Source organism: Lipophrys pholis (genome assembly GCF_963383615.2).
Source record: "Lipophrys pholis genome assembly, chromosome: 17".
Classification (NCBI taxonomy): domain Eukaryota; kingdom Metazoa; phylum Chordata; class Actinopteri; order Blenniiformes; family Blenniidae; genus Lipophrys; species Lipophrys pholis.
In genome coordinates this window covers 8,461,447-8,482,789 of record NC_137643.1, presented here as the reverse complement: position 1 = coordinate 8,482,789, position 21,343 = coordinate 8,461,447, and the positions used below count along the sequence as shown (strand labels likewise).

General features: G+C 42.5%; 1 protein-coding gene across 1 annotated transcript in view; it reads left to right on the top strand.

Annotated features, from left to right (window-relative positions):
- Positions 1–21,343, top strand: part of celf3a (cugbp, Elav-like family member 3a) — a gene marked incomplete at its 3' end in the record, with an annotated part of 28,823 nt that overhangs the window by 3,786 nt on the left and 3,694 nt on the right. The window contains 4 exon segments of the mRNA XM_080485491.1: positions 12,795–12,843; positions 15,816–15,944; positions 18,721–18,800; positions 20,382–20,525. Of these exon segments, the coding sequence (XP_080341617.1) occupies positions 12,795–12,843; positions 15,816–15,944; positions 18,721–18,800; positions 20,382–20,525 (402 nt within the window).

Sequence of the window (21,343 nt, the reverse complement as noted above, 5' to 3'; positions counted from 1 at the left end):
TTTATTTATTTATTTTTTTTCCCCTTCTTTTTGGTGGCTTACATCTATATATATAAAAGGAACAGAGTAACTGGCAGGCGAGGCGATCTGAACACACACACACACACACACACACACACACACACACACACACACACACACACACACACACACACACACACACACACACACACACACACACACACACACACACACACACACACACACACACACACACACACACGTGGATGCACTGTGACACAGGAAAATTAACCAAGTTTGACGTGCGGGGTTGACTTCCCCCTTTAGCTGATATGCACCAATAAAGGTCAGGGGCTGCTCTCCCTCTTATGTTTCATATGTGATGCATCCAGACATATACATCCACTTAAGGCATGAGTCATCTCGCTACATGTCACGGGTCGAAAGAGACAGCTATGAGGCTCGCTGCCGGAGTGACTTTGCCACTTCTTATTCTCTTTGATGTTTCTCTTCCTTTCCGTGTCTGTGTCTATGTCTCTCCCTCGCTCTCTCCCTCTCTCCTCTACCTCTCTTTCCATCCATCTCTCCCTCTGAATTCTAATCAAAGTTAAACCTAGCTTTATTAGCATAGCCAGGCAGCAGGTGTGCTGCCAAATGACATTTCCAGAGCTAAATATGACATGACAGCCGCGTCTCTATAATAACCAGCTATATGGGAGACAAGGCGACAAGGCAAGGAATTACTGAGACAGAGTGTGCTCCCAGACTTGCCGCTGCTTCCTCTTTTACTAACAAGGCTTTACCCCTGTTTCCTTTTTGTTATTTTGGTTGAAATCTACATCATTCACTTCTTTTTTCTTTTCTTCTTCTTCTTTGCCTGAATGACAATTCATGACTGTAGTTTTTTTTTTTTTTTTTCCAATTTTCTTTATTTTAAGAGAAAACAGAAGAAGCAGGGCTGAAACAAAGAATTATAATTGTTTTGGGCTTTTTAGAAAAAGTAAGATGGGTCTCGAAACTCACCTTTTGAAAAAGGATGTTGGCTAAAATGCTTTTAAAATGTATTAATTTTTTTTCAAACCTTGCAGACTGACGGTAAATCAACTAATCAATAGTTTTTCTTTCTCTTTCTAATCAAACATGAAAGTCAGATTATTTTGTTTGCTTCATGTAACAGCAAAGTGAATATATTTGAGTTATATATTGTAACCTCGCATTCTAGAAGACTACCTTCTCGTCTGTTTTATTGTGCAAGCGCGTGGTTTTTGCTAAAGATCCTTCTTTTGTTCATCCTTTTACACCACGAGCAGCTTTCAGCTGTACAACCTCAGCCTACATTTTAAAATTGGCTTTCAATAAACAAGAACGCAGCAAAAACCAGAGGGTAAAGATCTATCCAACACATTCTGTTGGCGTTGTACCTCTCTACATATATGCACTTTTTAACTGCCTGTGTATCATTAAGTTCTCCGGAAAAATGTTTCAACAAAATCAAATTAGGATTCACATGAGGAAATTAGTGTAGATTGTTCCTTCGGGGACAGAAATTGACTCACGCTGTACTCTTGTTTCTGTGAAGCGCACAGAGATCAGATGTCACATTTTTAAAGCTCGACCTACGCCCTAACTAAACATGCGACTCTATAGTTGTATAAAATATCAAAGTTTCAACAGTTCAAGCTTTAAAACACTGTCATCGTGTGCAGCGAGGGGGTTACTGAGCACGGCGGTGTTAGAGTGGCAACAAAAAGAAGTCCCATTGTTAGTGTGACAGTATGGTGACCCTCCTGACCTCTCGTTGGAGATCAGCGCAGGGCCAAACGTGCCCCCCCCCGCTAAAGCCCTCGGCCCCCTCGTGTCTCTACGCCAGCGGCTCTCCACCTCACAACCTCTTACCTCTAAGCCGTATGGAACAAGCTAAACCCTCCCGCGTTCAGCCAATCCTTCCCTGCCCCCACCTCCCCTCTCCCCCGCCCTCACCAAGAGAAAAGGGATAAAAAAAATAAAAAAAAAGAAAGAACAAAAACCATCTTATTAGCTCCGTGCACGCCCACACGGACAAGATCTGCTTCCCACCCCTGCCACCAGCTGTGGTGTAATTGTCATCTAATTGCACCTGCACTGCCAAAGAATAATTAACTTTGGCATCTCATGGCCAGGGTGATACAAAAGAAATAACATGATAGCAATTACAGGACCGAAGAGAGAGCTTAAATGAAAGCACACCTGAATGTGGAAAAAGCTGAAAGATGTCATTAACACTCTTTTATTTTGTAGCATTTTCTCTTTTCTGGGCAAAAAAAAAAAAGAAAAAGAAAAAGAAAGAGGCCCTACATATCTTTTTTTTTTTTTTTTTTAACCTTGCTGTTATACTGATTTTTTTTCTCCCCTTGCTAACAATGAAATAGAAGAAAGCAGGAAAAAGAGAAAGAAGTCGGGAAGGGGCGAGCAGATGGTTGTATCAGAGTGGCACCTGGCCTTGTGTTTAATTTCAGGTGAGAGAGTCCGTCTCTGAGTGAAAGGGGGACGGAGAATGTCAAAAGCACATTCATCTCAAAGCGAGGAAAGAAAGTGAGAGAATGGCAGAGTTGGGAGGCGGACAGTGAGAGAGAGAGAGAGAGAGAGAGAGAGAGAGAGAGAGAGAGAGAAAGGCAAGAGCATTAAAGCAGATTCACAGTGAGTGTGGAAATGGAGGTCTGAGAGAGAAAAGATTCTCCTCCTGAGCTGCACTCATTCTGTCCTACTTGGACATCTTGTACTCGTGTCCCCTCCGTTCTTATCGCTTTATCTCTGTACTGTCTCAGGCCATTTGTCTGGCCCGGTCAGCTGTTGTGTGGCTCATAGAGACAATAACATTTCCATTATGCACCATTAAATGAAGCCTTTTTACAAGGCAGCCTTTGAAAAACTGAAGCTATCATTCAACTGCAGTAAATAAACACACTGAGCTGAAAGTGTTTCTGGAAAGAAGAAGATCAAAGCTGATTCAGAACTATTGTATAAATGCATTACCGTTTTAAAGTAATTTGTCTTCTTATTCATTAATTTCTAATGTGCATATCCCCTGTTTTGTTAGATCTTTATCATAGTCAGGTTTATTTGGATTTAGGACTCTGAGCTTTGGAAAGTTGTGATTAATCTGAGAAATAACTAATTCTCTCACAACAATAAAAATCCTTTTCAAGTGATAACACTCACATGTTCTTTTCATAGAAACGTATTTGAATATGTCAAATCGCTGCTTCAGTAGTGTCAAAGTGCTTTGTTGTCACATTTACCCATTCTGGCACACACTCACACAGCAATCGGGACAGCTGCCATGGAAGGTGGTCCAACTCCACTGGGAGTCATTTGGGGTTCAGTGTCTTGCTCAAGGGCACTTTAACATGTGGACAGGGCATCAACCTCATTGGAAGGCAATAATTTATACCAATTTATTCATAGAGAAGAGACACTTTTTAGTTTGTAATCCTGATTAAAAATCAACTACAGCTTGGAAAGATTATTAAAACACGTTTTGTTAAGCAAACAAAAATACATGTAATACATAGTGTTGGTTATCAGACTGACTTTTGTTTAAGGTGAGATGTTTCACTGTACGTCATCTTTATTGCATCTTTATTGCATGAACAAACTTTGTCCTGCTCTCTGACATAAAGACCACAGATTTTACGACATGAAATTATGTCGTCACAGTCGCTCACCTTTCATCTAAGACGGCCAAAATGTGACCGTGTGCAGCAAAGCTTTACTTTACATTAGTGTTCACATCTGCGTGCTTGTTTCTCTCTCGTTGAGCACAGAGAGAAACACGAGTGACTCGCGACACCATCTTGTGGTAATAAATGGTATTACAACACTGGAAGGGCTGTGATTGTTTCGGTAGACACGCAGAAATTTCTTTGAGGTGGCGTTCTGACTGTTGTTTCTTCACATTTGGTTGATGATTGATGTCAGTTCTAATAAAAAAATTCTGCCTGATTGTAACTTTAAGCATAATTATCTGAAAATAATCGGACAATTCAAAAAGTAAGTTTACCTGAATTCCTCTGGAGAGTTGCATCGGGGAGATCAATACAACCTCAATTTCTGTTCAGTAAATAAGAGGCTGCTGTCATAACTAAGGAGTCGGACACTCTGTTTCATCGGTTTTCTACCATAAAATGATAAAAGCCAGTCTTAAGTCTTCTTTTTAGATCATGTTAGAGCAGGATTGGCGAAGGCAAGGCACAGGGTTTTGAGTAACAGCGAAACATGTGCAGCTCAGTAAAATAGCGTCACACAGAACATAGTGTTGCGAGCTGAAGGTTCAAATGAGTGTTTGGGGGATGATGTACAGAAAGACCCAGAGCTCGCTCAGGGAAAGTTTTCTGTCACATTTTGTTTTTCCAGAGGTAGTTTCAAAACTTTATCCTGTGCTACACAGGAAAAACAACATATTATGACTTCCCTGCTGACTATGGATGATTGTAAAGCACTCACCAGCTCAAGAACTGAATCTCACTATTCCCTCACAAGTTATTAAAGACCGAAAAAAGAAGGGAAACAGTGTGACTCTGAGCTGAGGTACCAAAATCTGCCTACCAACACTTTTGCAGCTCACAGATTAACATTTCCTCTCCTGTTTTCAGCCTCTTACGTCAAACCAAGATAACCAGCTGTCACCTGCGCTTCATATATTCCCCACAAAACAATATTGATCTTCCCGATCTAATTTTGACAGCAAAGTGAATTAGTGCATCTATTTAAAATCACTTCCCCCTTTAATACAAGAGGAAAATAAATTGTCTGCTGCCGTCCTGAAGCTCATATCTGCTTCAGTAGTCACAAAATATATTGCTACTCATCAACACTTAAAATGAATATTTGCCACAATGACTCACTGTTCATTTAAAATCTAATATCTAAAATTAATAATTATAATAATATGTGACTTTAATAGTGAGACTGTGCCCCAAGTGAGAAAGTAGCTGTTTGTGTGAATATTTGCATGTGCAACGGGGGGGAAGAGAGGGCAGGTGCTCGCTCTAACACAGTTTAATGAAGGGTGTGTGTGTGTGTGTGTGTGTGTGTGTGTGTGTGTTTGTGTGTGTGTGTGTGTGTGTGTGTGTGTTTGTGTGTGCCACACGCGCCTGTCTGTTTGCTTCCGCGTGTGTGTTTCCGTGGAGAGTACACGTCCAAGGATATGGATGGGTGGAAGTTTGCAGAGTTTATTATGAGCTCCTCTCAGGTTTCTTCATTCACTATCTGCAGTGTGTGCGAGAAGGGAAATCTGTGCTGCGAGGCCTTCTATGTTTAAGCTGCAGTACCAGAGGAAAGAGCCCTCTTTGAGAGGAACATCTGACTAAGCCTGACATTTACTCAGACATAAGGACTCAGACGGAGCAGACAGAGGGGTTTTATCAATAGTCTGAAAAAGAAAAAAAAAAAAAATGCATATGCTAAATATAGCCCAGGCTTTTTATGCATGCAGGATATGAGATAGGAAGTAGTTGAGCAGAATGTTGTAATTTGTGCCCTTAATGTTTGAGCAAACATCCTGCTGTAGACACACATGAACGACTGCAGGGGGGTGTTGGTGATTTCTCATATACCTGTTAGCATTTCACACATTAATACGGCGTGGAGTAAATGAGTGGAAAAGTCACAAATAAGGGAGGTGTGGTGGGGGGGGGGGGGGACAAAAACAAGTAGGTGCTGGGGCTGGTTCCACCGAGAGCTGTTATGACATGAACATGAGCACGTGACCCGCAACATCTCCTTTCATTCCTCTGACAGTGAGCAGATAACGCCTTGCATCCATATGTAACCTATATCTTGATGTCTGCTCGTCGTGTGGATGGTGATGATCGCAATTAGCGCGCCTCGGAGCGAATGTGCTCACTTGATGAATCTATCTGGAGTTAAGTGTGCATTCATGCGTCCATTCATTTACATACGCATGCATATGAATGTGCCATGGGGATGGCGCAGGACAGCCTGTGATGACTGACAAAAAGAGGAAGAAAAAAGGGCTCGTCCTCTGTACGTCACTCAGGGACGACTGTAATGATGGATGCAGATTGGATTTACGAAGGTGGTAAATGGGTGTGAACTACAGAGGAATTGGATAAATGAAGAAGGGGGGCAATGATGATTTGGTTTGGGGGAGGGGAGAAAGAAATGAATGAAAGTTTGATATAATGAACAGTGGGTGGCAGGGAGGGTGAAGGGGGCTGGAGGTGCATTGAGGCAGTGTGTTTATCAGCTTAAACACAGACATCTGTTACTGAGAAATTGGCTGTTTTTATTTGGGGGTGGGGTGGGGGGGTTGTATAGACCAAACTCACTAAAATAGAGGGAAGCTGTTGTCTCAGAACCCATTAGGCACTCTGAACTCCAGTGCGGCACCGATTATCTAATGAGCAGGCAAATACAAGAACTGTGGTGGTTTTTAATGCGTCTAAAGTGTAATGCGAAATGTGGGACACGGCCCCCATCTCTGTACTCACACACATACACCAAAAATGTGCCCGTGATTCAGTTCTTTCCCCTCTCTGCTCTACTGAATCGAGTCAAACAACACTTGACATGAATATTTAACAGTCAGAAAAGACAAAACAATTGGAAGTCAACCCAAGTGTTGTTAGAAATTTACTCTTTGATATTCAGTTTCTTCACTTTGAAGGATTTTTGTTGGCTGTCTGACAAAACGGCTGAGCGTCAGCCCTGAGAGCTGTCAGCTTCGCCTTAAAGCCGGACAGACTAGTGAACCCTGTAAGAGCAGGAGACAACACAGGGAAGCAGCTTTGACACTTAAGACTGGGACATTGATTAAATATTATTGAACTGTACAGGCATTGTGCTGTCAGTCTCTTTATGTTTGATTGATTTAGTGAGTGGCTGGATTCAGGGGAGGGTTGAGTCTCTCTCCTCTTTGTGTGCTTGCTCGTGTGTGTGTGTGTGTGTGTGGTGTGTGTGTGTGTGTGTGTGTGTGTGTGTGTGTGTGTGTGTGTGTGTGTGTGTGTGTGTGTGTGTGTGTGTGTGTGTGTGTGTGTGTGTGTGTGTGTGTGTGTGTGTGTGTGCATCCACGTGAGGAAACATTCACAGTCCGTACTTGTATATGTCTGCTATTCTGTCTCTGCCTTTGTTCCAACTCTTTGTGTGAGCGCATAATCATTTGCGTCCATTAATCTCCTTTTCATTCTTTCATTCCCTCTTTATTTTTTTTTTTCCGTTGTTGTCTGTGAACATACCAATTTCTACCTGTGTTACTTCCTTTTTTCCCCGGGTGAATTCACAAGTGTGTCTCAAGCGTAAGTGCATTTCGCGATGAGAAGGCGGTGGATGGAGAAGCAAAGGAGCAAAAGCAGCAGAGACGGGAGAGGAACAGAGGGGAGGGAGGAGGAAGAGGAGGAGGAGGAGGAGGAGAAGGGGGAGGAGGGGGGTGGCAGGTTGATTACGGTCGCAGGTCTCGTTGCCTGGAGACGGCTGGGACGAGGGATGCCAGGTTGCTAGGCGACCAGCACGATGCAATGACCAGCGCTGTGTGATGGAGCGGAGGGAAGGCGAGGATGGAAAATTGTCTTTGTGCCCCCCCACCCCCCACCCCACCTAACCAAACCAAACCCAACCCAACCCCACCTCCCCCCACCTCCCTCCACCCCTCGAGCTCTGCCTCCACGCTGTAAATGGTCTTGAAAGAGTCGGGGTGATGGTCTCTGCTGATATATTTACCATTCAGAGTGGCTGCTTTTTAGAGCAGACAAGTAGAATGGATTGAAATTGGAGAGAAAACAGGCGGCATAAATGTGTCACCCTCACACAGCAGCAGCAGCAACAGCAGCAACAGCAGTCTGGAGATTTCACAGCACCGGCTCCGCTGAGCTGGAAGTATAGAGATAATCATCTGCTTTGCGATTCATAATAGAAAGGCGAGAAAAATGTCATCATCCATATGCTTTACTCACATGGACGCTCAACGCCCCTCTATCTAAAACGCATTTATGTTGCTGTAGCACAAGTTTTAAAACGGATAAGCCCACCTCAGAGAACATGAAACACTTTGCCGCCTCCCAATCAAGCACTTTAATCCGAGGTTTACCTGCCTTTTTGGTTCATCCGCTTTATATGATGTGTCGGGTGGCATTTTCAGTGCCAAAGTCTAAATTAATAGTTATCTTGATGCTGACTCTTTTGACTTTCTCCCATAAATTCATTAGCTCACACCTTTGTAAATCACACACTGTGGGGGGGTGCAGCACGAGAAGCAGCTTATGAAAATCCGAATTTTAAGTTGTCATGCCTCCTTCTCTCTGCTCACTGGAGATACTGAAAATAAAAACATTCAAGCATACTTGCCAACTGCCTGATTATTGTTATATTTCCTTTTCCAGTTGTTAACCCCCCCCCCCCCCCCCCCCCAAAGTTATCTAGTGCCCCCCCAGGCACACGCCACATTTTGAAAACCGCTGCTGTGGTGGATACAAATGCATTTATGTGGTAGTGAGTGCCACTCCTGAGTGGGGGAGGGCCATGCATCAAGGCGAAAGGGTCGGGCTGTGATTTGATTGGATAATCTATGCATTTAATATCTCATAATCCCTGGTGAAATCCCCCGCGGCATCGCAGAAAGAAAAGATTAAGTATGTGCGGATGTGTGCTCATGTCGCTGTGACTGACGGGAGCAGACTGGGTATTGTGCGTTTCACTCTGCGGATGCTTGTCTATAACTGTGACGGGTAGCAGGCAGCCCAGGAGCCACATGCAACCCCCATACTCATCATCTGGGGCCCACGAGCCAAGATCCCATGAATTATTGGTTTCATAGGTGAGGGGAGGAGAAAGGTCCCTTCAACCATGTCTGAAACAGATATCAATGAGAATAATCTTGGAATGTTTGGAGAATTTAAAGCATTATTTATACAGACCACCCCCCCACCACCACCACCACACACACACACACACACACAATGACATTTGTGTGCCCCTCACAATGATGAAAGTTGCCCATCCCCGTTCTATAATATCGGTGTGTTTGAAGAGAGAGTGCTCAGGGAGAGACGGTGAAAAAAAAATAAAAAATCAAATAGCAAAAACACACACAAGTAAAATGAGCTGTTGATCAGGCAGGGTTTTCTTTTTTTCCTGTGTGTTGTCTGCGCACAGTATGGGACTGTTTTTGTAAACAAGCCTAAGAGAGAAAAGGGAGGGGAGGGGAGCAACAGGAGGAGGAGGGAAGAGCAAATTACTGTAAAGTGTGCGTTAGTGGTTGAGGCTTCGAGCGAGATATTTTTCTCCCTGCTTCTGCATCTGCTCTCGAGGCAGCGTCAACATTCAACAGGCAAAATCGCTCCCTCCATCTTCCCTTTCTTTTCCTTCCTTGTGTTTGTCGTCTTTGATTTTTTCTTCCCCTCTCCCCCACCCTTTTTTTTCTCCCTCCCTCGCTCTTTCTAATCCCTCTATCTCCTGACCTAGAAGCACCCTTTGTCCTCCTCGTTTGTTTTTCACCCTGCTCTCTCTCCGGCACTCATCATCATCATCATCATCATCATCATCATCGTCGGGGTTGTCATGACGATGGCCATGTGAGCGTGGTCTTCGTCAGAGCGTTGGGGCCGGTTGCCGAGCCGATCTGAAGTGGCACAGCCTTGATGGCCTCCACTTCTCACTGTTTTCCCCTCTTATATATTCCAGCCCCAATCTCCCGAGCCATCTGCCGTACTTCTCCTTATCTCCACCTCGGCCTTCAATGTTTGTCTATACAGCAGCAGCATATGGGCCCAGGGACTTTCTGTTAATAACCATCATTCAGGCATACTCTCTGCATCAACATGACCACATAAACTAATGCCATGAGTCTCTTACATCAGCTCTGATTACCTCACTCAAGTGTGAGGTGAATTATCTTTTATGTCTCTTTTAAACGATTCTGTCTGGCTTTACTGCCGATTTTATGGGAGAATTTGTCAGTGCGTATTGCTTTTTTAGACGTATAGCAAGTACAAAATGTGATACCAACCGTAGAGGACAGACCTGCAACATGTTTTCTGTGTTATAGATAAAAGAAAACCATTCCCATCGCCAGATCTGATCATTAAACGACAAGCTGTTGCGTATTCATAGTCATCAGCTTTAAATTAAATTGCTTAAAACAGACATTTTTGTAGTAGTTATAATGCTAAAACCATTTCAAATATATATGTACATTGATAGCAACCACTCAAATCGGATAAAATACATAACTGATTGTAAAAACATTAAAGTAAGAACCAGTCTATATACAGACAAGGTGAGAAGACTTACGTCAGAGTCAAACAACAAGAAGCAAGAAATGTTTGTATTAAAGTGTCCTTTAGTGTACAAATCTGATTGTCTTTTAGAATTATATAGCTGTAGTTGTGTCATAAAGCAATACAAACATGTTTCAAACTGCCGGCATCATAAACAAAAGATCCAGAACCTCCTGGAAATATTGTCGATCTGCTGCAGAACATCCACAAGATTACAAAAAGCTGAACAAAGTGTTGTCTGTTATTATAAACAAAGAAGTAAATCAGCTGCAAATATGAGCGAGACGTTTGTCTGAGTGTCTGTTGTCCCTGTGTTGGATCCTGAATTCTTTGTTATATATTTTCAATTCCATGTTAAGTCTGCTGTCTTTAATATTGCGATTGTCGAGGTGTGTACAAATAAATGTTATGATCTTAACGTGGGGGAAAAAAAGTCCACTATCAGATGTTATTAGAGGGCCATGAATCGTGAGGTGGTTCACCTTCATGTACTTTGCAATCTGGCTGTCCTACATTGAGACATCTGGTCTGATAAGAGACGGTTTGTACCTCCTGTATCTGTGAGTTCAGGGAACTTAGAGTAACTAAAGGGATGCTGGTAAAATACCTTGGACTTCAGAGTCAACCTGAAGTTATATTTTCCATGGATGTAGTGAACATTAGAGGAGAGAGTGAGATGGAGTGAAACTGAACCTGCTGTTAAGTTAATTTATCTTTTCAAAGTACTTTCTTTCTCATGATGGTTTCATGATATTATTCAGTTAATGTTTTATATAATGATCCTTTCAGTTTAAATGATGGAGGAAAATGAGCTGATATACCTAAAAATATATATATTTTTTTTAAATATCAGCATGGCTAGAAAAGTCAAATCTCCCTCGTGTGTATTCTCCACAAGTAGTTGTTCCTGGTGTGCAAATACCATGAGAAATAATAATAAAAAAAAAAAAGAGTGGTAAACAGCAGACAGGGGAAAATGAATGAATCCTGCCACCATAACATTAGTGATATTTATTGAGCGCTTCACTCTGGGTACATCTGCTTTCAGCATGCAAGCCTCATCAGCATGATGTTATCTTCACTGCAGCACAAAACTTTACCTATAATTTAAACTAGAATTACTATTCACCGCCTGCAGGAGCGGGCCTCCATTTGCTTGACTGATTGGATGATGGTTTTTGAGTCTTTGCTCCTCAATCTACTCTATCATCCCATTAATTGGTGCAATCAATTGAGCGCTCTCACCGAGGAGACTCTGCAGCAGGTGCTTTTTGGTATTTCACCTGGCGGCGGCGGTGACGAGGAAGGCGAAGGCCACGGTGTTTGTTCATGCCGGTCCTGGCTGCAGGGGCGGTGGCGACCGATCGATAGCGTCTCCTGGTGACCGATCAGAGCGGATCAATCAGTGACACGGGATCAGTGACTGGCTGAAATGTCAGCCGCTCCATAATTAAGACCTTCATTAAGCCACAGTTAACAGAGTGTCACTCTGTTGCTCTCACCTCTCGACTCATCGCCCATCCCCTCCCCCTCCCCTCCATATGCTCCCTTCCTCCACCCCCCCCCCCCCCTCGTCCAACCCTTCTCCCCTTTCTGCCCTCGCTCGTTCATTCTTTTCTTCATTTCATTCAATACGTCTTTTCACCATTTCCATGCTCTATACATTTGAAGGACAAGCTGCCAAGGCACTGATGTGTGCACAATTGCACATAAGGGTTTCAGTTAAATAGATGAGGAGGACAATGGAGAAGTAATGCATTTTAGCAGCTTGTCTTTGGCTGAATTATTTAAAAAAAAAAGGTTATTAAAGTGTTCACATGTTGTGAGTTCTTCCTTTTTTCCCCCATCATTCTTTTGTTTTCCACGTCCTTTCTCACCCCCGTATGTGTCCGTCTCTACATCTCTGTCAAGCTCTGAAATCTCTGACTGTTCTAATGCTGTGTGCTCCTTTAATCCAGATTAGCTGGCGAGTGTTCTTAATCTTATCACTTCCCCAATCCCGCGTGGGTGTGTGCTTTTCCTGGTTTTGTGTGATAGGGAGAGAGAGCGAACGATAGACGGCAGGATTAGAGCAGATTCTGAGAGGCGAGAGAGAGAGAGAGAGAGAGAGAGAGAGAGAGAGAGAGAGAGAGAGGAGGTGATGAGAGAAAGAGAGACTGTATGACAGTGCAAATGTAATATCTCACACATCAGTGTCAGCCGTGGCGTGCTGTAGTGGAGCTGGCCGAAAAGAGGAGACGAGAGGAAATCAGTGTGTAAATAAAGGCGACCTGAGCGCAGGCCAAATTCACAATAAACACTCATACAGGCACAAATATGCCCCCGGTTTTGTTCCATCATAGCATTTACACGAAGGATTACACCAACCAGAATACACATGGAGATAATCTGTTCAATTTGAAAAATAGCAGGGAGTAAATTTGATTAAATGCCACACTGAAATTCAAATCACTGCCTGTTTTGGGTTGTTTTTTTTGTTCTCGGCAATGTATTTGTGTTTTTCCTGTGTTGATCACGACACCCTCTGACCTGTATTTGAACCGACCTGTGCTGTCGTTCCAGATGAACCGTCCAATCCAAGTGAAGCCGGCAGACAGCGAGAGCAGAGGGGGTAAGAGACACCTGTCCCCACCTGGACGCACTGCACCTGTTCAAACACCACCTCCACACTGGGAGTCGTTTATAGAGATAAAAGAACAATAAATACAGTTTAAAACATGCTGTTGATAGCGACCTTTTGTATTTGGAAAAATCTAACACTTGAATCATGTCCCCTCCGGGATTATTCGAGTATTCTGATCGTGAAGTAACTAAAACATCCTACACTGTGAGAGGAAATGCGTTCAGAGTTGAGTTTCACTCTCGAAGCGTGAGATGCGACGTCCCTGTTTCACTGAAATTTTTAAAACACATTTATATATGGTGTGTTTTATGGTTCAGTAGTTTTAGTCGCCGTGTTGGGAAGATGTGTTTCATTCTCCCTGTGGTAAAAAATAATTCAACAGAAGGGCAGAGGGGTGGGGACTGGAGACAAGAGGAGGAGTATATCTCCTCATCCTCCCAGTGAATCACATCCCGCCTTTTCAGTTGGACTGCCAAAAATATCTGCGTTAACAACTCTGCTCGTGTTGTGATGACACTAGGATGTGTGAGGAGGGTTTTTTTTTTTAGCCGCTAACCCTTTATTGCACAAATGAAGTAAACCCAATGAAGCCATGGTTTTAACTGCTTCCTGCTTCGACAGCCATGCGGTTATTGAATAGTGGCCCACCGACACAAAGGGGGTTTGTCGTGTTAACACCAGGCGAACAAGTTACCATCCGATGCTGATCGGAGCACAGATAACCTGCAGGATGTGATCTTCCCTCCAGAGCCAGCTCTGATATTTTGATGCTGTCCGACTACACCTGTACATTTCCCACTGTGCACAGTGTCTGAAGCTATAAGGAGGCATGATTAACCTACCATGGATGTGCCCAACTCTGCTGGAAATACGTTCTTGCAAATTCTAATGAAGATCCCCCCGCTTTGAAACATGATCAATCCGTCTCTCGTGTTTTAACCTTTATGAGCTCAATTTTGTAAGTCAAAGCTTTTCAAACAGGCGGAAACCACCTCGCTCCATTTCTGATCCGTGTGTTTGCGTTTTAAGTCCGTTTCACATAAACCAGACAATTAATTGCACTCAGGTCTGTAGTGGGAGGGAGTTATTTATTCATACATTACTATTTTCTTTTCGAAAGAGTGCCAAGTTTAATGACACGGGTTGGCGTCACTGAGCTAAATCAATCTAAAAACATGAGTGAGAGGGGAAAAAAAAAAGTCGCTGGAGCTTCAGTGGCTCCTCTGTCTCACATGCTAAGCTGTTATTTTTGTTTAGATGGAGCTCTGCGCCGCATCACTCAGGATGTCCTGCTGCTGGAAACGCTCTGATATCTGAGTCGGCATCCAAGAAATAATCCGAATCTTCATTCCTTTTTCCAGCATCCTGTTTGCAATAATTTGTTTCACCGCAGCTTCACATCCCACAGTGGGAAGCGCAGGTGTAGATGATAAAATTAATGATGGTTGAATTCTATTTAGCTGCTTCACTTTTAGGATCCTGGTATTGAACACACTGACTCATTGTCATGCTGTGACCAAATAATAATATCCACTGTGAAGAAGGTTCAACTTTTCAACAGTTTGTTCCGAGACTTATTTCAAGGGCCTGAGGGACGTGTTTGATATGTTTTAGCTCATTAAAATTCATATATAACATGCTTTGTTGGGCACAGATGGCATTAGCAATCCAATACTCCTGTTTCATTTCTGCTGTTAGGGCCACCTTGCAGAGATACATTTGCACACAATCAAAGTAAAGTGGAGCAATTATGCAAATTCTTGGGATTTTTCCTCGATATTTTTGAACTCGTCAAGAGTAGATCTTCATGATTTTTCTGTATGAAAATATCCTAAAACATCTTAAAATGATCTAGGAAGCCACCCTTTAAACCATACACCGTCCGAAAGATTATATTAGTATTTTAGTTTACCAGCTTCAAGATCTGCGGACAGTTGCCCAAGCCGGAGTCCATGCAACATTAAGTGCTTGTAATTTGTCATCAGCCTCATCATCTTGCAGGCTTGTACTGGGTACCCCCTATAAAGACATCCCTGACAAGCTGACACTTAACCACCCTAGTTGGTTGCATTAGACTAGTGAAGAAATCCATAAAACAAACACAATATGCGCTCCTAATGCTTTCACAGCTTCAACTGACTTAGTTGCAACAAACTCTTAAAGTTCTGAGTCTAACAGTATTGCTTTGACGGTCAAGAATGCATTTTTGTTTTTTACTTGCTATTCTTTATACTGTGATGCTTTTCATCCTTTCTCATCCATCTTCCATATTGAATCACCATACTGATAAATAATGTTTATAAAAACTTTCCAATCAAAGCTCACTCATCTGTCCATGCCACTGACTTTTCAAGCCATGTGTGAGTGAGCGATGTAGACATTGTTCACCGTGACTTTGTCACATGCTCTAATTCTCTGGCGTTTGATTTGCATGACACGCTGTAATCTCAAAGAAATGGCAGGCCAGCTAGTCGGAAGAATGAAACAATGACTCTCAGCCTTTTGTGTGCTGTCGGAGAATAGTCTGCGGGAATGTAAGGCGTTGGTGATTTGTAGTGAAAGGGCTCAAACATGCAGAAACACTGGTCTGATCCATCACAGACGGGGACAGAAGGGAGCAGCTTCTCTGACAACGCAGAGGGTGACAAACATTTGAGTCACCGCCAGATGCTGTTTGTTTGTTGTGCTGCTCATGTTGCCGCACTCTGGTGGCACCGCCGAGTAACGCAGGCGAGCCACAGTCCTGCTATGTAACAGCTTATTGCGCTGCTGTTCTCCTCTGTTATTCATGCATGTACAGTGACATGGCACTTCTCCCTTCCCCTGTACCCCCACCCCCCTCGCCGCTCGTATCACCCCTCCATCATGAGACAATCCTCCTCCCTTCTTCAACCTCGCTCCCATCGTCCACACATGATCCTGTTTTCTCCCTCCCACCTTGGCGTTCTCCTTCCCCTTAGAAGACAGGAAGCTGTTTGTGGGTATGCTGGGGAAACAGCAGACGGACGCAGATGTGAGGAAAATGTTTGAGCCCTTCGGGAGCATAGAGGAGTGCACGGTTCTCCGTGGGCCCGATGGGACCAGCAAAGGTAACATCACATCATAAATACTCATCTCATCAAATGGAATACTAAGGACAAGGTTTCTTTCCCCCATAATTTAATTGAAGCTATGAATTTCAATGTGTTTCACACACAGTAACTGAAATATCTCAAGGAATGTATTAAGTACAATATCTATTAAGATCAAATGTTTTCCTTTTGTTATATTGTAGAAGCCCAAAATCATCACAATCAAAACTATCAGTATGTTTGTGAAAATCAATAAGTGAACAGGAGGTTTTACAAAGAAATAAGCACACAAAAATAACAAAACAACACACTGTATTGTGTCGCTGCCATATAACAGATTCTGATCTAAAAGAGTCACATTGATGAATTTTCACAATGTTTTTGTGTCTTAACTACACAATCAGCTGCATGTCGCATCGCCCTGCTGGAAAAGTGTAAAATCGAAGCAATTTAAAACTCAGTTCATTTAAATTCGGTCCCATTTATGCATTGCCAAATACACATAACTATCTGATGGCACATAGCATTTCAATAAAGGAGAAAAACATTTCGTTCAAGCAAGCACAGAGAGGAAAAACGTCCATTTAACTGAAACAAAAAACACACACCAGCAGATCCAGTTAAGACCAGGACACAGAACGACTCACATTAAACTAATCAACTTATCCCGATGAGGGCAGGAACCACCGGTCAGGAGCTTTTAGCTCCGCGATCACAGACGACTACGGGAAAATACAATGAGAGGAATGAACTTAATGAGATACAATAGTCATATAAATGCCAGGGAAAGTAAAGACAGTACAAGTCTCAAGCTCGTTAAAGAAGATCTCCTGGAAGTCTAAACCTTTAGCATGTTAACTTAGAAAATGGTTCAGGGTCACTAAAGTCCCCACTAATCATATCCAGAAAAAGTTTAAGCCTGAACATAAAGTCAGTCTGAGCCTCTAGAAAAGAAAAGTGGGAGTTGATTCTAAAGGAGCCTGAGAGCCGCCCTGTCATTGAATAGATGCAATAAGATGTAATGTATGATTTGATTTCAAAGATTCAGGGAGCTTCCTCTTCTTAAGGTTCTCTACTTTTACCATACGGCCCAGGAAATAAGTAATGAATACTCTTTGTGCCTTTTTTATTTCAAAATAGCTAAAGTAGTAAAATGCATTTGAAGATTCAGTTGTATTGTTGTTAATAAGTCAAATAAAGTGATTAAAGACTTTATTTTAATAAACCAACTCCAATCTGATTAAATCAAGGGAGGAGCTAAGAAGTTTGAAGCAAGGTTTTGTAATTTTTCTAATCAATTAAATCTAAATCTCCCTCTCGTCACTTTACCAGTGCATTTAAGTGTCCACAGAAGTGAGATTCGATTCCTAAGAAGTCAATATCCACATTAAAAACTATTATAAAATTATTCTAAAATGCACTCAAAGTAATTCATAGAGAGGAAAATGAAACAATCAGAACACAAGAAATCTGGGTTTGTGTTTGAAGCGTGGCTGCCGTCGCCCCTCCGATGGAAACCCCCACAGTGCAGAAAACAGAAACTCATAGAAAACCCAAGTTTGTGGGTTTTGCTCTGTAATAAAGAGGCAATATCTCCAGAGAGCTCATAGTCCAGAGGAAATGATGAAAAAGCTTCTGCGAGGCCCATCAGAAAGCCATAAACACAGTAGTCCCCCATGACTCCCTGATTGTTCCTCCATAGTCCCCAAATAATCCGCTTTACTGTGGAAAGTGTGTACATCGATCAGGAGGAGGAATGATATCAGGCATCCTGTGAAGGGCCGGCTTTTAGATTTTAGCATCCAGCTTTTAGTTTAGAGTTGAGGCCGTCATGAGAAGCTCCTTGTTTAATACTTCTAAACCCTTTCACAGCCTTTTGTGGAGTTGTGCTTGCATTAATGGAGGCTGAAGGTGAAAACATTGTTGGCATTATTCCAACATCTGTATCAATGTCCAAATTAGAGTAAAGTCGCCGTCACAATTTCAGCATTCAGTGAACATATTGCAAAAAATGTATGAAACACGCAAGAAGTCAGAAGCACAAACACACATAAAAACAAGAAAAAATGACTTCTGGAATGTGAACAGCAGATGTGTATGTGATTAAATAGAGAAAGAGAAATGCAGCTGATCCAAGAAGAGAAAGAGTGCTGTTATTTTGAAGTACACGAGCACAGCATCATCATCATATACTGAAAGTGTTATTTGCTCAAATCGTCACCACAGAAGTTTGGTTTTCACCCACCCTGCGTCATTTCCTAGAAACGCCCTTAAACAAGTATCCCCTTTAGTCTTGTAGAAGGAGACAGTTGTAACTGGACTCCAGGTGTAAAAGTGGTATTGACTTTGTTTAAGCGTTTGTATTTGTATCCCGCACTGCAGCGCGCTCCCATCGCGTGATAGAAATAAACGACTATTGTCACTAACAACACCGCTAATGATATTTGCCTTGTAAATCAAAGTCCGGCGACAGTTCAAACACAGATGCTAGATTCTTCTGCGTTTGTTGCATGAGGCATGACTAATAGTGCAATAGGTTTTATGGGTCATGGCTAATGATGCGTTTGGTGGTTTACGGGATGTGATTGATGAAGCAATGAATGTTCTGTGGACCACGTTTAATGATGCTACGGTAACTGATGAAGCGCTGGATGTAAGACGGCTTCTAATGTATTTTTAAAGGGAGGTAGTTTTGCTATATTGTGTGTGCTGCTTGTGTGTCACACGTGTGTGTATGTGTATGTGTGTGTGTGTGTGTGTGCGGCCGTGCTTAATGGTGTGTCATTTCACGTAGGGTGTGCATTTGTAAAGTTCCAGAGCAACGCAGAGGCCCAGGCTGCCATTAACGCCCTGCATGGGAGCCGTACTTTACCTGTAAGTTTACACACACACACACACACACACACACACACACACACACACACACACACACACACACACACACACACACACACACACACACACACACACACACACACACACGCACACACACATGCCTGAAAAACATCTAATAACCAAATTATCAAATATTATTAGACAATTACAATGGGCCTTCTTCCTTGTTTGATCCTAAACTGCAAATTTAGAAGTGTAGACAGACACAAATGCACCAAAGATTATCATATTCACACAGAAAAGTAGAGCCTGTCGTGCCTTTATTGTCCGCACTCGTTAAACATTCACAGTGTCTGAGAGAAAAGTAAGTGAATCCATGCATTTAATAATTGATCGACGTCTTTGGCTGCAATAACCTTAAAAAAAAAGAAAGAGAGAGAGAGAGAACTGTGGATCAGACCTGCACAGTATTCAGGGCTGGATTTGGAGTCATTCTTCCTCAGAGAGCTGAGTCACTTCAGCTTTGTACCCTTAAGAGATCATTACACTTTTATTGAGTTAAAGTCTAGGCTCTGACTGGGGTCACTACGAAAGGTGGATTTTCTTTGTTTGAAGTGGATCTGCAGTGGATTTACTTGGAAGTTTAGAGTTGTGATACTACTTTACCGTCCGTTTTTTTTTTTTTTTTTTTTAACCAACCTCCACCTGCCACCCTGACATGATCATGGAAAATATGTGCATCGGCTGCAAAGCAAAACCCTCACCACCTCTCCTCTTCTGTTAATCTTCAGCCTTCTCAGTTCACACAACATTTGAGAGAAGCACTGCAGACTTTCATGGCTCTTTAGGTGCACAGTTAGGTGTTTTTCTGCTGCTTTCTGGAGCGCAGCAGCTCGTTCCCTCCAAATGCTCCGTGCTGCCATGCGTCCTGATCCGAGCGTTGCAATGTCATGAAGGTAGACGTTAAACAGCCCCAATGATTGAGCTCACTGAGCGCTCAAGAGTTTTGCCTTAGCTGGACGCCCACCTCTGCACAGAGCCGCCACAGTACTAAATCATCTGCATCTGACTGTGGACTGATGAATATGGAAAAGGTAGTTGGGTTTTTTTTTTTTTTTTTTTTTTAGATTACATTGTACTCCTGTCTGGCTCGATGCAAATCAGCAATTCTTGATTGTGAGATTTATTTATTTTTTCACAAAGCAGCAAACTCAGGAAGCAAACTCCGCTTCAACCCTACACCTCCAATCATTTTTCATTGTTTGAACTCCTGGTTTAAGGACTCTGAGCAGCAGTCGTCTTCCTCCAGATTACACTGTGAATGTATGAATCATGTGCTCAGTATGAACAGTCTATTTTTAGTTAAGCATTACCGTCCTTTTATGCTTTCTTTCTAATTAATTATGAAGTTTTTAAAACATGATAAAACTGGGACAATGTGATATGGCCAGATAAGACGTATACAGTGTGATCAGCTGGTGAGCCTCTGTGTCTTTGAAAAGCCCCGTGCGTCATGTCTTGACCCGACTTCATCTTGATCTTTTTTCGGATGTTGAGACTTGTGTTGACGCGAAGAGCTTCGGACAGATGGACTCATGAATCTCCGCGTCTCCTCTGCAGGGCGCCTCGTCCAGCCTGGTGGTGAAGTTTGCCGATTCCGAGAAGGAGCGAGGACTCAGGCGGATGCAGCAGGTGGCCTCTCAGCTGGGTGTCATCAGTCCCATGACCCTGCACCTCGGGGCCTACAACGCCTACACGCAGGCCGTGAGGAACACACACACAAACACACAAGCACACAGAAACACACACACACACACACACACACATTTGTCAAAAGGTCGATATCTTTTTATTTTTGTTTATTTCCACAGTAATTCACAGGTAAAACAACTTTAGTGCAGTTTAGTTTGTTTTCCTGTCAGGGACTTTAACTCAGCAGCCATATTTGCCTTGTTGGGAGGCTAAATAGACTGAGATCATGCTTGAACCTTACAGATTTGTCTAATGAGATGCATCCTGTGTAACTTTATCCATCTGAGTGCATACTTATTGGCTGCAAAGTGCATTTGCATGACAACTGGCAAATTGTTCCTGCAGGAGAGAATCGACTGGCATTGAGATGACTTGATGTTTTCTTTGAGTAAACTAGAGCCTTACGAAGCTTTATTGGTTTGTGTGTGTGTGAGTGTGTGTGTGTGTGTGTGTGTATATATACACACCCAAAAACCAACACGATTAACTCCCGGTCACTGATATTTTTTTTCATGTGCTTTAACGAAACGTAAACTCAATGCTGCATTTTAATAGTAAAAATTGCAGATAAAAGCAAAGCTCCGCTTTTGTTGTAGTTAATCGACTGTTCACAGCGATTGGATTTGCCTCATTTACAGTTGTTCAATTTGTGACACTTAAAGGAATTTGACAGTGTTTTTTTTTTTACTCATGATTAAATGTGTAAAACATTTTGCGGACGCTGTCTAATTTAGCGGAACAAAAAAACCTAAAAGTAAACTAAATTTAAAATGTTTTATGTAAGAAAGATTTATGAAAACTGGAGAAACAGCGCGTACAGCATGATGTAT